The sequence below is a fragment of the Ornithorhynchus anatinus genome, chromosome 11, assembly GCF_004115215.2.
Source record: "Ornithorhynchus anatinus isolate Pmale09 chromosome 11, mOrnAna1.pri.v4, whole genome shotgun sequence".
In the NCBI taxonomy this organism is placed as follows: Eukaryota; Metazoa; Chordata; class Mammalia; order Monotremata; family Ornithorhynchidae; genus Ornithorhynchus; species Ornithorhynchus anatinus.
The window spans coordinates 16,622,560-16,638,480 of NC_041738.1; the positions used below are offsets into that span (position 1 = coordinate 16,622,560).

At 48.0% G+C, this 15,921-nt stretch overlaps 1 protein-coding gene across 1 annotated transcript in view; it reads right to left on the bottom strand.

Moving 5' to 3' along the window:
* LOC100082652 (CXADR like membrane protein) overlaps positions 1-15,921 on the bottom strand; it is an 88,407-nt gene that overhangs the window by 9,279 nt on the left and 63,207 nt on the right. Inside the window, exons 2-5 of the mRNA XM_029075691.2 lie at positions 14,899-15,056; positions 2,445-2,646; positions 1,551-1,718; positions 570-692 (exon numbers count right to left, since the gene is read on the bottom strand). Coding sequence (XP_028931524.1) covers positions 570-692; positions 1,551-1,718; positions 2,445-2,646; positions 14,899-15,056 — 651 coding nt within the window. The remainder of the gene's footprint in view (positions 1-569; positions 693-1,550; positions 1,719-2,444; positions 2,647-14,898; positions 15,057-15,921) is intronic.

Consider the following 15,921-nt stretch of genomic DNA (forward strand, 5'->3'; position numbering starts at 1 on the left):
AGTCCTCAATAACCAGGGATTTCCATTATTCAATCCAGGGATTCAGTTTCCCCTTCCCAGGTTGGGTGGAAGGAAAGCCTTAAGACAATTAGCTGCACCAGCACCATCCAGCTGGACCCCCCCCCCCATCCTCCTGTCCAGGATTCTGTCTCCAATGGGATGCTTGGAGGTAGTGGGATCATGGCCCTCTCGCTCATCCATCTTCATTCACTCCATCAATCCACCAATGTTATTTATTGAGCACTCAGTGTGGGCAAAGCATTGTGCTAAGTATTTGGGAGAGGACAATAGAGTTGGTAGACATTATCCCTGCCCTCTGGGAGCTCACTGTAATGAGGAGAGACTCTTGCTTAGATTTTCCTAACAAAAATGGGACTGGAATCAGTCAGTGGTATTTACTGAGTACTTACTGTGTGCAGAGCACTGTACTAATTGGGAATGTACAGTCCAACAGAGCTGAGAGACACATGAGCTCCCTTCATTTAGGAGGAATCTGGCAGTTGGGTTTGGCCCCCAATGGGTCACCCTGAAAGAAAACCAAGGGAGGGCCTTGGCCCTGAGATACTTACACTGAACAGCCACTTCAGCCTGGCAGCTCTCCTTGCCAGCCTCGTTGCTCGCAGTGCACTGGTACACCCCGGAGGCAGACAAAGTGAGGTTCTGCAGCAAAACTCGCCCTGGGTGGTCATAGTCTGGCCGAGGGAGAAGGAGAGATCATGAGTCCCCTAGGAGGTGGCATGGAGCCTGGCTGATTCACCTGCTTTGTTCTGTACCCCCAAAGTCCTTAAGCACCTTTTCCTAAGAATGACAACAGTGGCATTTATTAAGTACTTATACTGTGTGGTAAAGGCTGGGGTAGGCAGATGAGAGGCAGGTAAGGTTATGAGATTGGACTCAGTCCCTGCCCCACACACAGTACGGGACTGAGGGCTCACGATGCTGTCTTCTCCCCCTTTAATGGAAAATAATAATAATAATAACTGTGGTATTCGTTAAGCGCTTATTATGTACCAGGCACTGTACTAAGTGCTGGGGTGGATACAAGCAAATTGGGTTGGACGCTGTCCTGTCCCAAGTGGGGTTCACAGTCTCAATCCCCATTTTCCAGATGAGGGAACTGAGGCACAGAGAAGTGAAGTGACTTGCCCAAGGCCACACATCAGACAAATGGCAGAGCTGGGATTAGGACCCGTGACCTTCTGACTCCCAGGCCCATGCTCTATCCAGTATGCCATGCTGCTTCCCAGGGAGAAGATGAAGCGATAGAAGCCCCAAAAGGTGAAGTGACATGTCCACCATCACACAACGGGCTCGTGGTGAAGCTGGGATTTGGACCCAGGTCTTCCGGCACCCAGTCCTGCCCTTTTTCCACTAGATCTCGATGCCCAACTATTAGGAGCTCAGAGCCTTTTCTCATATCTTTTCTCATTTGGCATCAAGATCCTTTTAGAGATGGAGAAAGTGAGGCCTGGACAGGTGAAATGACTTAGTTAAGGTCATTCAGCGAGCCAGTGGGCCAGCCAGAATGAGGGTCCAGGAAAGGGACATACCTATCTGTGATTTGGGGGGCAGGTGTGGGTCACCTCCTTCCCTCTCTACGACGCGCTGCCAGTGGTAGGTGATGGGCTTGGTGCCTGAGGCCGATGTGCATTGCAAGGTCAGGTCTCCTCCTTCCGTCAGCTCTCCTTCCATTTCACACTTTGGCTTGGATGGCTTCACTGACAAGGGAAGAATTCCAAATCCAGTTAATGGTCTTCTCCCACAGTGGAGAAGATGGGTCCCAACCACCCACTCTGTAGAGCCCCATACTGTCCCTTCTAGACTGCAAGCTCATTGTGGCACTGTGAGCTCTTAGTACAGTGCTCTGCACACAGTAAGCAGTCAATAAATAGGTTTGATTGATTGAATGTCTCTCTATTTCCATTTCCCCAGGCCACATTCCAGCTGTTGCCCTCTCTGACCACAGAATCAGTGCCAGCGCTGTCCATCTCAAGGTCCAAGAATCATTTAGGAAAGGGTTTTCGAGGCACGTAAATGGAAAATTTAGGACAGAATGTGGGTGTGAGAGGAAAACATCTAGAGGGCAGGGTTGGAAGGGGCTAGTATTCAGTATTTATTTTTGCTAAAGAGTAAAGGAGTATAAGGAACTGCAGTAGGAGATCTTTGGGTTAGCTATATTCAAAAACTTCCTGACCAGAGTTAAATCCCAGAATGGGTGATCAAGGAAAGTGTGGATTCTTCCTCCCTGGGTATATCGGTTCCAGACTCTTTATATTTGCCTCTGGCCCAGAGGCAGGGGGTTGGACTCAATGACCTCTCAAAGAGGTCTGCCCCAAGTAGGGGAATCTATAATTTGGGACTCCTGATCCCAGCAGCGGGGAAGAGGGAGGTGAGGTCGGCGCTGGGCTGATGGCCCTCCTTCCAGTGGGGCAGGCGGATCTCACCTAGGACCTTGAGCATGATGTGATTCCACTGATAGCGGCCGGCATTCTTCACCTTGCAGGTGTACTCGCCCTCGTCGCTGGGCTTCAGGGAAATGATCCCCAGGGAAGCGTCCCCAGCCAGGTAGTTGGCTGCAAAGACCACCCGGCCCTGCTGATCTTCGTTCAAGTCATCGTAAACTTTGCCACTGGAGTAGGAGATCAGCTGTGGGCAGGGAATGTGTCTGTTTAATGTTGTACTATCCCAAGACTAACTGACTGACTGACCTCTGGAGTGGAGGGTCAGGGTGGGGGGGTTACCGCACTCACAGGACCCATGGGGAGGGTGGAAAATCACCACACACACAAGATCCCTGGGGATAGGGAGAGATTGTGGGGGTTGCCATGTACACACACAGGAGTCCTGGGGAAAGGGAGGGGTCGAGGGGGTGCTCACTAAATGACTGAAGTGGAGGAGACAGGGTTAGAACCAAGTCTCCTGCCTCTCTGTCCTGTGCCTCCCTCCACTAGGTCACACTGCTTTTCAAGTTTCCTGACTATTTCAAAAATCCTCTGGATTTCTCAAAAGCCTTTCCTCTCCTCAGCTCCTAACACCCCTTTGAGGTAGGAGGAGCAGGCATTGTCGCCCCCATTTTACCCAAAGAGAAATTGAAGCACAGGCAGGTTAAGCCACCGAGCCTGTCAGGGGCAGGACTCAAGTGAGGAGGCTCCCCAGACCACACCTCACTATCACCCAAATGCTTCTCTCTTCCTAATGGTCACCCAGTCACTGAACATCTGCTGAGTCTCCCACTACCTATTCATGGACCAGAGCCAGGTCAGGCCTGGGATTTTTTTTCTTGAGAAATGCAGCATTTTATTCTGCATGGAAATGCGATGGAGGGAAGGCCAAGAGATAGACTGGGAACCAGACCTTTGAGTGTAGGAAGAAGGAAAATATTGTCCTCTTGGTCTTTCTCCCCCTCAAGACTCCAAGCTTATTGTGGGCAGGGAATGTGTCTACCAACTCTGTTATATTGTATTCGCCCAAGAGCTTAGTATAGACATGAGTGATTGATTGATTGATTCCCTGAAGTCCACCCCCTTTCTGACCCTTCTCCACCCCTCACTAGTCTCCTCTCTTTCCCAAGTTTCTACTTCCCTGGAAGGGGATTCAGTCAGTCAGTCAACTGTTTTTATTGAGCACTTGCTGTGTATAGAGCACTGTACTAAGTGCTTGGGAGGGTACATTATAACAACAAAGAGACACATTTCTTGCCTAAAACAAATTTACAGTCTAGAAGGCAGCCTACAGTCTAGAGTCCAGTTTACAGTCTATTATCAATCCATTGTATTTGGTGAGTACTGTTTGCAGAGCACTGGACTAAGCATCTTTGATAATAATAATATCTGTGGTGCTTAACTATGGGCCAAGTACTGTACTAAGCAATGGGGTAGACAAACGATAGGTCAGACACGGTCCCTGTCCTATGTGGGGCTCACAGTCTAGGAGGTAGGGAGAACAGGTATTAAATCCCCATTTTACAGATGAGGAAACTGAGGCCCAGAGAAGTTAAGTGTCTTGGCCAAGGTCACACAGCAGGCATGTGGTAGAGCTGGAATTAGAACCCAGGGCTCCTGACTCCCAGACCCGGGCTCTTTCCACTAGGTTTGGAGGAAGGAAAAACATATGAGATTATAGGGAAGGAGAGAGTCCAGGGCCAACAGGGTAGATTTGGTAATCAGATGAAAAGACAGTAGCTGAAGCCATGGCTGAGCTGATGAGCTTCCCATGGGAATGAGTATAGATTGAGAAGAGAAGGGGATCTAGCCAGAGCCCTGAAGGACCCCCAAAGTTAGGGGGTGAGAGGCAAAGAAAGAGGTCCAACCATTTTGCACATCTCTAGACTGTAAGCTCGTTATTGGCAGGAACGAGTCTGCTAATTTGGTTGAATTGTACCCTCCCAAGTGCTTAGTACAGTGCTCTGCATCTAGTAAGCGCTCAATAAATACGATTGATTGATATCTGAGTAGAACCAGGAGCAATCAATTCGTTAATGGCACTATTGAGTGCTTACAGTGTGCAGACCACTGTACTAACTGCTTGGGTGAGTACAGTACAATAGAGTTGGTAGACGCCACCCCTGCCCAGAAGGAGCACACACTCTGTAGAGCGGGGACATGTCCAAAACAGAACTCATATTCTCACCCAAACCATGTCCTCCCTCTGACTTTCTCATCACCACTTTCTCATCACCACCACACTCCCAGTCTCACAAGTCCATAACCTTGGGGTTATCTTCCACTCATCACTCATTCAACCCCCTCCTGAATTTGTCACCAAATCCTCTCACTTCAATTTTCACAATATTGCTAAAATCCACCCTGTCCTCTCCATCCAAACCACTATCATGTTAATTCAAGCATTTATCCTATCTCGTCTTAACTACTGCATGAGCCTCTTGGCTGACTTCCCTACCTCCTACTTCAGCCCATTCGACTGCCCGGATCATTTTTCTACAAAAATCTACAATCCCCATTTCCCCACACCTCGAGAACCTCCAGTGATGGCCCATCCACCTCCACATGAAACAGAAACTCCTTACTGCCGGCTTTAAAACACTCAATCACCTTGCCCCCTCCTACCTTTCCTAGTACAACCCAGCACACATACTTTGCTCCTTAAATGCTAACATACTCACTGTACCTTGATCTGATCTATCTCGCTGCCGACCATTTGTTCACATCCTGCCACTGACCTGGAACTCTCTCTCCTCATATCTGACAGATAATCTTTACTTCAAAGCCTCATTATAAACATTATATACATTATAAACACATCTCCTCTAAGAAGCCTACCCTGACTGAGCACTCATTTTCTTTTCTCTCACAACCTTCTGCGTCATCCTTGAATTAGGATTTGCACCCTCCCTAACCTCCATAGCATTTATATATGTATTCATAATGTAATTTATTTATACAAAGGTCTGTCTTCCTTTCTAGGCTGTAAGCTCCTTGTGGGCAGAGAACATGTCTACCAACTCAGTTATATTTTACTTTCTCAAATGCTTAGTACAAAATAAGTGCTCAATAAATATGACTGATGGACTCTCAGTTCCAGGGTAAAGTTAATAGTAATTGTGGTATTTGTTAAGTGTTTATTATGTACCAGGCACTGTACTAAGCACTGGAATGGATACAGGCAAATTTGGTTGGACACAGTCCCTGTCCCATGTGGGCCACACAGTCTCAATCCCCATTTTACAGATGAGGTAACTGTGGCACTGGAAAGTGAAGTGACTTACCCAAGGTAATAATAATAATAATAATGTTGGTATTTGTTAAGCACTTACTATGTGCAGAGCACTGTTCTAAGCGCTGGGGTAGATACAGGGTAATCAGGTTGTCCCACGTGAGACTCACAGTTAATCACCATTTTACAGATGAGGTTAACTGAGGCACAGAGAAGTTAAGTGACTTGCCCACAGTCACCCAGCTGACAAGTGGCAGAGCCGGGAGTCGAACTCATGACCTCTGACTCCGAAGCCCAGGCTCTTTTCCACTGAGCCACGAAGGTCACACAGCAGATCCGTGGCAGAGCCGGAATTAGAACCCAAGACCTTCTGACTTCCAGGCCTGTGTTCTATCCACTATGTCATGGCCATGCTGCCTTTGGGCTTCATTCAGGGCAACCTTCCTGGAGCAGACACCAGGCTTATTGGGAAGAGAAATCAACCCCCTGATGCTTTTGCTCTGCACAACAAGGAAGGCACCAGGACCTGACTCTTTATGTTTATTAATAATAATAATAATAATAACGATATAATTTGTTAAGTGCTTATTATGTGCCAAGCACTGTTCTAAGTGCTGGGGGGATACAAGGTAATCGGGTTGTTCCACTTGGGGCTGACAGTCTTAATCCCCATTTTACAGATGAGGTAACTGAGGCACAGAGAGAAGCTAAGTGGCTTGCCCAAAGTCACACAACTCACAAGTGGCGGAGTCGGGATTAGGACTCAAGACCTCTGACTCCCAAGCCGTGCTCTTTCCACAGGGCCATGCTGTTTACTTAATAATAATTATAATTATCATATTTACAAGCATTTGCTGTGTACCAAGCCCTATAGTAGGTATAAGATAATCAGATCCTGCACAGTCCTTGTCCCATCTAGAGGTCACAGTCTAAGGAGCATAGACATTGAATCCCCCTTTTTACAGATAAGGAAAATGAAGCCCAGAGAAGTTTAGTGACTTGCCCAAGGTCGCACAGCAGCCAAGTGGCAGGGCTGAAATTAGAACCCAGGTCCCCTGACTTCCAAGCCCGTGCTTTTCCCCTTAGTTCCCACTGCGTCTCTGTAAATAGCAGCCTTGATTATCCATTGTGAGGAACGGAAGCCTAAATAATCCATAATTCTTTGGAGCCGTTCATCTCTTCATCCTCTCCCCATGTTAATTGGGAGTCAAAGAAACCAATTTTAAATCTCGTTGCCCCTCCCTCCCTCTCTTCCCAGCTCTCTGGGGGTGGGGCTCAGTAGCAGAACAGCCGTTCGTGGGAGAAACTGAAAACCTGAAAAATCCACCCCTGGGTATTCAAGCCAGGATCATCCAAACCGATTCGGTGTGTCCTGGCCACCCCTCAGGCTGGGCCGATTTGGCCCCAAGCGTTGTTTTGGGCAGGTCCCCCAGCCCCGGAGATTGGGGAAAACAAAAGGGCAGCAGCCCCCGACCCTATCAAGACCCTACTGAGCACAGAATTCAGCGCCCAAGGGAGGAAGGGCGGGTCCCTGGGCACTTCTCCAAAGGCCTAGCAAAAGGTTCTAATAATAATAATAATAGTGTTGGCATTTGCTAAGCGTTTACTATGGGCAGAGCACTGTTCTGAGTGCTGGGGTCGATACAGGGTGATCAGGTTGTCCCACGTGGGGCTCATAGTCTTTATCCCCATTTTACAGATGAGGTAACTGAGGCACAGAGAAGTTAAGTGACTTGCTCACAGTCACACACAGCTGCCAAGTGGCAGAGCCGGGATGCGAACCTGTGACCTTAGACTCCCAAGCCCAGGGTCTTTCCACTGAGCTAGGCCCAGCTCCACTGCCGACCCACGTGGGAACACCTAATGGGCCCAGGCCTCAGTTTGCCTATTTGCAAAATGGGGAGCTCTGCACCTCCAGATCCGGATGAGGAGACCAGGAAGCCAAAGAAGGTCTTGAAAGACAGGTTTTTGGGGACCCAAAACCTGCCCTTCCCCCAGGCTTGGCTGCAGATTCGGGACTTGGGGGCCGGCTCAACTCTCAGAGAAGCAGCGTGGCTCAGTGGAAAGAGCCCGGGCTTGGGAGTCAGAGGTCATGGGTTCAAATCCTGGCTCTGCCACTTGGCAGCTGTGTGACTTTGGGCAAGTCACTTCACTTCTCTGGGCCTCAGCTACCCCATCTATAAAATGGGGATGAAGACTGTGAGCCCACGTGGGAAAACCTGATCATCTTGTATCCTCCCCAGCACTTAGAACAGTGCTTTGGACATAGTAAGCGCTTAACAAATGCCATTATTATTATTTTTATTCCAGCAGTCCCCCCATGCTGACAGCTCGCCCCAGGAAGATCTCCTTTCCCATCTGGACCTTGTCCTTTCGGGGTCTATGAAGCGGAGGGCGGCTTTCCTCAGCAGCCCCTCTGCACCCAAAAATGGCTCTGCTAGCAGTGAAGACCCAGGGAGCAGGGTACAGCTGTCAGTTCGCTCCAGAGAGAATGGGGACAGGCCGGGCCCATTCCCGATGGGGTGAAGCACAATCTGCTTTTTAGCTTTTTGGAGCAGTTTCCCCGTCGAGGGGTAGACGGGACAGTGGGCAGTGGGCACTGTCCCCTGGGCAGTGGGACAGTTTGGGTTTTCTTGTGCGTTCGTGAAAGAACAGATGGATGGGATTCACTTTCTGGCAAGAGGTTGGTGGCTTCATTTTCTGGGAGAGAGCCTGTCGAAATCTGCACTATGCCAGATTTCAGGGGAACTAGGTCCTGTTTCTCTTTCTCTTTCTCTGCTCTCTGTTTCACTAATTCTCCATTTTAGGCTAGAATCAAAATAGTGAGGGAGTCCAAATAGTCCCAGACACTCAGCACTCCTTGGTCTTTCGTCTGCTCTACCAAGGATCCAGGAGTTAATTCCTCGATTTTTAAATGGTATTGGTTAAGTGCTTATTATGTGCCAGGCACTGTACTAAATGCTGGGGTGGATACAAACAGGTTGGACACAGTCCCTGTCCCTTGTGGGTCTCGATCCCAAATTTACAGATGAGCTAACTGATGCACAGAGAAGTGAAGTGACTAGCCCAAGGTCACCCAGCAGACATGTGGTGAAGCTGGAATTAAAATCCATGACCTTCTGACTCCCAGGCCTGCGCTCCATCCACTACACCATGCTGCTTCTTTGATACAAGCTGATTAGGTTGGACACAGCCCCGTCCCAGCTGTAAAATCCCCATTTTACAGATGAGGTAGCTGAGGCACAGCGAATGCCTTCAGTGTAATAATAATAATAATGTTGGTATTTGTTAAGCGCTTACTATGTGCCGAGCACTGTTCTAAGCGCTGGGGTAGACATAGGGGAATCAGGTTGTCCCACGTGGGGCTCACAGTCTTCATCCCCATTTTACAGATGAGGGAACTGAGGCACAGAGAAGTGAAGTGACTTGCCCACAGTCACACAGCCGACAAGTGGCAGAGCTGGGATTCGAACTCATGAGCCCTGACTCCAAAGCCCGTGCTCTTTCCACTGAGCCACGCTGCTTCTCTATGTGCAGGATGGCTGTGGTTTCCGCCCAAATTAATTTATTAATTCATTCAAAAGTATTTACTGAGCTCCTACTATGTGCAGAGCACTGTACTAAGCGCTTGGGAGAGTACAATACAACAATAAACAGACACATTCCTTGCCCACAATACGCTTACCATCTAGATGGGGGGACACACATCAAGACAAATAAATTACAGATATATTACATAAGTGCTGTGGGGTTGGGAGAGTGGAAGAGCCGAGAGTCAGGGTGACGCAGAAGGGAGTGGAAGATGAGGAAAAAGGAGTTGCTGAGTTTGGGAAGGCCTCTTGGAGGAAGAGATGTGCCTTCAGTAAGGTTTTGAAAGAAAGGGAGAGTAATAGTCTGTCGGATTGGAGGAGAGAGGGCGTACCTGGCCACAGTCAGGACATGGGCTAGGGGCCAGCGGCGAGATGGGAGAGATGGAGGCACAGTGAGAAGGTTAGCAGTCTGGAGTGAAGGCCGCGCCAACCCCAGTCCAGTGCTCAGACAGTTGGGTAATGAGAGGTGGTATTTTCGCTGAACCCAATTTGGGCCTGTCTCTATTGCCCGAAGGAAAAACTGTTTCAACACGGATTAACAGTCTCGCCAAACCTGAATCGTTAATCCCCGGGTGTAAAGCCGCACCCATGATGACTCTATTTTCTGGGTGGGACCGAACAGGTCAATTGGCTTCAGCCCGTTCAATGAAAGTGCCACAAGACTTGTACCTGGATGAACTAGAGCTGGGAGTGGAGTGCATTTTAGGAGACAGGCTTTGGAGAAGAGTGACTGAGGCTCAAATGGGAGCAATGATTTTTTTTTTCTCTGAGGCCCAGTAATTCCCTTTTCTTCCTTTCCATCAATCAATGTTTTAAGCTCGAGGAAAAGAAGACCACAGTCAATCAGGAGTATTTACTGGTAGCCCACTCTGTGCAGAACATTGCACTAAAATATTGGAAAAGGACAATAGAGTTAGTAAACACAATCCCTGCCCTCAAGGAGTTTACAATCTTGAAGAAGAGACAGATGTGAAGAGAGCTTCTTGTGGGCAGGGAATGTTGTACTGTTTATCGTAGCACTGTACTTTCCCAGGCGCTCAGTATAGTGCTCTACATTCAGTAAAGGCTCAGTAAATACGGTTGAATGAATGAATGAAATTAAAAGTAAGGAAAGCAATAGTTTAAAGGTATGTACTGCAGCCTAAGGGGTGGGGTGAGCAGTTGTGTGCTTGGGAGGTACAACAGGCTCAAGTCCAAAGGTGATGCGGGTAGGGGGAGGAGAGATTGGGGAGCTGAGAGAACACGGGCCTGGAAATCAGAGGGTCGTGGGTTCTAATCCACGTTATTAGTACAATCACTCATCATATCCCAACTGGATTACTGCATCAACATCTTTTCTGATCTCCCAACCTCCTGTCTCTCCCCTCTACAGAAACGTTCTGGGCATGTCACCTCCCTCCTCAAAAATCTTCAGTGGCTCCCTATCAACCTCCATATCAATCAAAAACTCCTCACTATTGGCTTCAAAGCTCACCATGACCTTGCCCCCTCCTACCTTACCTCCCTTCTCTCCTACATCCCTGCCTGCACACTCCACTCTTCCTTCTCACTGTGCCTCGTTCTTCCCTGTCCCATTGTCGACCCCTGGCCCACCTCCTACCTCTGGCCTGGAGTGCCCTCCCTCCTCAAATCCGCCAAACTAGCACATTTCCTACTGAAGGTCGTGGGTTCCACTCCCAGCTCGCCACTTGTCAGCTGTATGACTTTGAGCAAGTCACATAACTTCTCTGTGCCTCAGTTCCCTCATCTGTAAAATGGGGGTTAAGACTGTGAGCCCCACGTGGGACAACCTGCTTATCTTGTATCTCCCCCAGCACTTAGAGCAGTGCTTGGCACATAGTAAGTGCTTAACACATATCATCATTTTCATTATTGTTATTATTAAATCCCTATTTTACAGTTGAGGAATTGAGGTACAGAGAAGTTTAGTGTTTTGCCCAAGGTCACACAGCAGGCAAGTGAGGGATCTGGGAATAGAATCCATGAAATCAATCAGGGGTACTTATTAAGTGATCTGTGTGCAGAGCACTGTACGTGGCTCAGTGGAAAGAGCCCGGGCTTGGGAGTCAGAGGTCATGGGTTCTAATCCCCACCCCACCACTCACTTAACTTCTCTGGGCCTCAGTTACCTCATCTGTAAAATGGGGATTGAGACTGTGAGCCCCACGTGGGACAGGGACTGTGTCCACCCGGATCTGCTTGTATCCACCCCAGCGCTTAGTATAGTGACTGGCACATAGTTAAGCGCTTAACAAATGCCATAATAAATTAAATAAATAATTAAATTTGGGAGAGTACAACAGAGTTGGTAGAGAAGAGCAGCATGGCTTAGTGGATAGAGCATGGGGCTGGGAGTCAGAAGGACATGGGTTCTAATCCCAGCTCTGTCACATTCCTGCTGTGTGACCTTGGGTAAGTCACTTAACTTCTCTGGACCTCAGTTATGTCATCTGTAAAATGGGGGTTAAGAGTGTGAGGGTCAATGTGGGACAGGGACTGTGTCCAACCTGATTTATTTGTATCTACCCCAACAGTTAGAACAGTGTTTGGCACATAGTGAACACTTTACAAGTACCATAATTATTATTAGGGAAGCAGCATTGCATAGTAGATAGAGCACGGGCCTGGGACTCAGGAGGTCATGAGTTCTAATCCTGACTCTGCCATTTGACTGCTTTGTGACCTTAGGTAAGTCACTTCACTTCTCTGTGCCTCAGTTACCTCATCTGTAAAATAGGGAATAAGACTGTGAGCCCTATGCACGTCAGGGACTGTATCTAACCGGATTTGCTTGTATTTACCCTACCACTTAGTACAATGCCTGGCACATAGGAAGTGCTTAACAAATATTATTATTATAGTCATTCCATGCCCACAATGAACTGGTAAGGAATTTCTGTTTGATGTACAATTGGATGGGCAACCACTGGAGATTCTTGAGGAGTGGGGAAACATGGACTGAATTTTTTTTAGAGAAATGATCTGGGCAGCAGGGTGAAAAAGCATGGCGTATTGGATAGGGCACAGGCCTGGGAGTCAGAAGGTCACGGGTTCTAATTCCAGCTCCACCACTTGTCAGCTGTGAGACCTTGGCCAAATCCCTTCACTTCTCTGTGCTTCAGTTACTTCATCTTTAAAATGGGGATTAAGACTGTGAGGCACGGGGACTGTGTCTAACCTGATTACCTCGTATCTACCCCAGTGCTTAGAACAGTGCTTGGCATATAGTAAGCACTTAACAAATACCATTATTATTATCATTATTATATTAAGTAAAAGAGACAGGAAGCAGCGAGGTCAGGGGGAGGCTCATGTAGTAGTCAAGGCAGGATCAAGAACAAGTGCTTGGATGAGTACAGTTGCAGTTAGGATGGAAAGGAAAGAGAAGGCTTTAGCAATGTTGTGAAGGTAGAATTGACAGGATTCTGGGGTCGTATAATAATGTTGGTATTTGTTAAGCGCTCAGTATGAGCTGAGCACTGTTCTAAGCACTGGGGTAGATATAAGGTAATCACGTTGTCCCACTTGGGGCTCACAGTCTTAATCCCCATTTTACAGATGAAGCAACTGAGACACCAAGAAGTTAAGTGACTTGCCTAAAGTCACACCGCTGACAGGTGGCAGAGCTGGGATTAGAATCCATGACCTCTGACTCCTAAACACTGGCTCTTTCCACTGAGCACGCTTCTTCTCATTAGCCTGCCCAAGTCTCATTTGTCGTCCGAGTTTACCATACAAATCGCGCCACCAACTAACCTGTCTACTTGTTTTGCCTCTCTACTTGTTTTGTTTTGTTGTCCGTCTCCCCCTTTTAGACTGTGAGCCCCTTGTTGGGTAGGGATTGTCTCTAACTGTTGCCAAATTGTACTTTTCAAGTGTTTAGTACAGTGCTCTGCAAACAGTAAGCACTCAATAAATACTATTGAATGAATGAATGGGAGGATGGTGGGGGTTTCCAGAGTGGTGTGAAAGCCTGGAGGGGTTGAGGGGATGGAATTTAAGTGGAAATGTCCTAGAGGCAGGAAGAAATGTGAAAGATTGCAAAGGGGGAGAGAGGTCTGGGCAGCACCCAAGCAAGTTTTTCATTAGGGTGAAATCCTCTGAGAAACACCATGGCTTTTGACAGAGGCAGGGTTGGATGGGATCCACTGCATTTTGAATAGGCGGGATCATTTCCAGTGTAGACCCAGACCGAACACTTATCTTGGGTAGGAGAGACCATGGCCTTTTGTGACTGGGGCAAGCTTATCCCAGGGGAGCAGTAGCTCAATGTCAAAACCTCAAATCTCAGGAGAGGAAGTTGCCACAGAGAGAGTTTAAATTTACTTTTAAAACTCTTGGATGCACACTCCAAGTACTCCTCTTTAAAGTAGGCTTCCTCAGAGGAAGGGAGAGGAGCCCTGTCTAAACAGCCAAGAAAACACCATCAGAGGCCAAGGCTCTGTGAGTTCTGCCCTCTGGTAAATTCCGCCCTTACCCTGATTCCTGTCCCAAGAGACCATCTAGGAATGCAGCAGCTAATGACTTCCTCTGGTCATGCCAGCATTAGCCAGCCAAGGCGCATGTTCATTTATTTCAGGGAATTGGAGTGGCTAGGGGAAAGAACATAGTCTTGGGAATCAGTGGACTTGGGTTCCAATCCCTCCTCTGTTACTCACCTGTTATGTGATCTTGGTCAAGTTCCTTAACTTCTCTATGCCTCGGTCCCTCATCTGCAAAATGGGGATTCAATACAAGTTCTCCCTCCTACTTAGAATTTGAGCCCCTCGTGCGACCTGATTATCTACCCCAGGCTTAGTCCCGTGCATGGCACATAGTAAATGTGTTTAATTTTGAGCATCAGTTGTTCCAGGCCTGCAGAGAGGGGTCAGAGGAAGGACAAGGCCCCAGCAGCTCTCTGTGAGGCTGGATCTAGATTTCCAACTCATACAATAATACGTGTCTAGAAAAGGCCTGGCCTAACATCGTGACCCAGTGGAGAGAACACAGGCCTGGGAGTCAGAAGATCTAGGTTAATCCTGGCTCAACCATTTGCTTGTTCTGTGGCCATGGTAAGTCATTTAACTTAGAGGCAGTGTGGCTCAGTGGAAAGAACCTGGGCTTGGGAGTCAGAGGTCATGGGTTCGAATCCTGGCTCTGCCACTTGGCAGCTGTGTGACTGTGGGCAAGTCACTTAACTTCTCTGTGCCTCAGTTACCTCATCTGGAAAATGGAGATTAACTGTGAGCCTCATGCGGGACAACCTGATTACCCTGTATCTACTCCAGCATTTAGAACAGTGCTCTGCACGTAGTAAGCACTTAACAAATACCAAGATTATTATTATTATTAACTTTTCTGTGTTTCACGTTCCTCATCTGTAAAATGGGAATTCGGTACTCACCTTAGACTGTGAGCCCTGCTGGGACAGGGTCTCTGTCTGACCTGATTATGTCGCACCTTCCCCAGTACTTAGTACAGTGTTTTACTTATAGTAAGGACTTAAACAAATGCCATAATTATTATAAATGCTGGGAGCTCTTTTCTAACACACCAACCGACTAAGGCCATTTAAAAATTTCCAAACTGCCCTGCCTTCAGCTCCAAGTCAGTGTCACTTTGAGAATGAGCTCCTGTTTGCAGGGTAGAGACTCACCACTTTGGGCTTTCCGGCTGTGTCTTTTATGAGCCACTCGATGTCCAGGCTGGGCTCCTCCTGCAGGCCCAGCTGGTGGTGGCAGGGCAGGATGACTTTCTCGTCGGCCACCTTCTTAATCTCCATGTGAGCCCTGGACATCCCGGCATAACCGGAAACTGGAAGAGAGAAGAGCACAGTAAGGTGAGGCCGGATCCCCACTGGATCTCTGAAAATGCAGGCAGGAGGAGTCTTGGGGGCAGGGTCGCGCTCCTGACACCACTGAGGGTCCTCCCTGCTGAGACCACAGAATTGGAGCCCGGAGAGTCTGGCCAAAGACGGCTCAGGCTTGGTCCCTGCCCTCTAGGAGCTTAAAGTCTAACAGAGGACACAAAAACCCAATTCTGCTATTAAATCTTCTCAGTCCATCAGTAGATTGAAAGCTCTATGTGGACAGGGATCCCGTCTCCCAACTCTGTGGTGCTGTACTTTCCCCAGTTCTTAGAACAGTGCTCTGCACATGGCTCAGTAAATACCTTTGATCGAGTGATCAGTAGTATTAATTCAGTGGCTATTGAGTCCTTTAGCGCTCGTTGGGGCACAACAGAAGCAAAGCATAATTTCCCCGCCCTCGGGGTTTTCAGTCTAATGAGGTAGAAAGAGCACAAAAGTATAAAAAAGAGAAATAATACAATATTTGTTAAGCTCTTATTATGTGCCCAACACTGTTCTAAGTGCTGGGGTAGATACAGGGTAATCAGGTTATCCCACCTGGGCTCACAGACTTAATCCCCATTTTACAGATGAGGCAACTGAGCCCCAGAGAAGTTAAGTGGCTTGCCCAAGGTCACACAGCAGACAAGTGTTAGAACCGGGATTAGAACCCATATCTTCTGACTCCCAAGTCCGTGCTCCTTCCACTGTCACGCTGCTTCTCTAAATGCTTCTCAGTATCCACCCACCAGCTCAATCAGTGGTATTTATTGAATGCTTACTATGTGCAGAGCACTGTACTAAGTGCTTGGGAAGGAACATTATAACAAT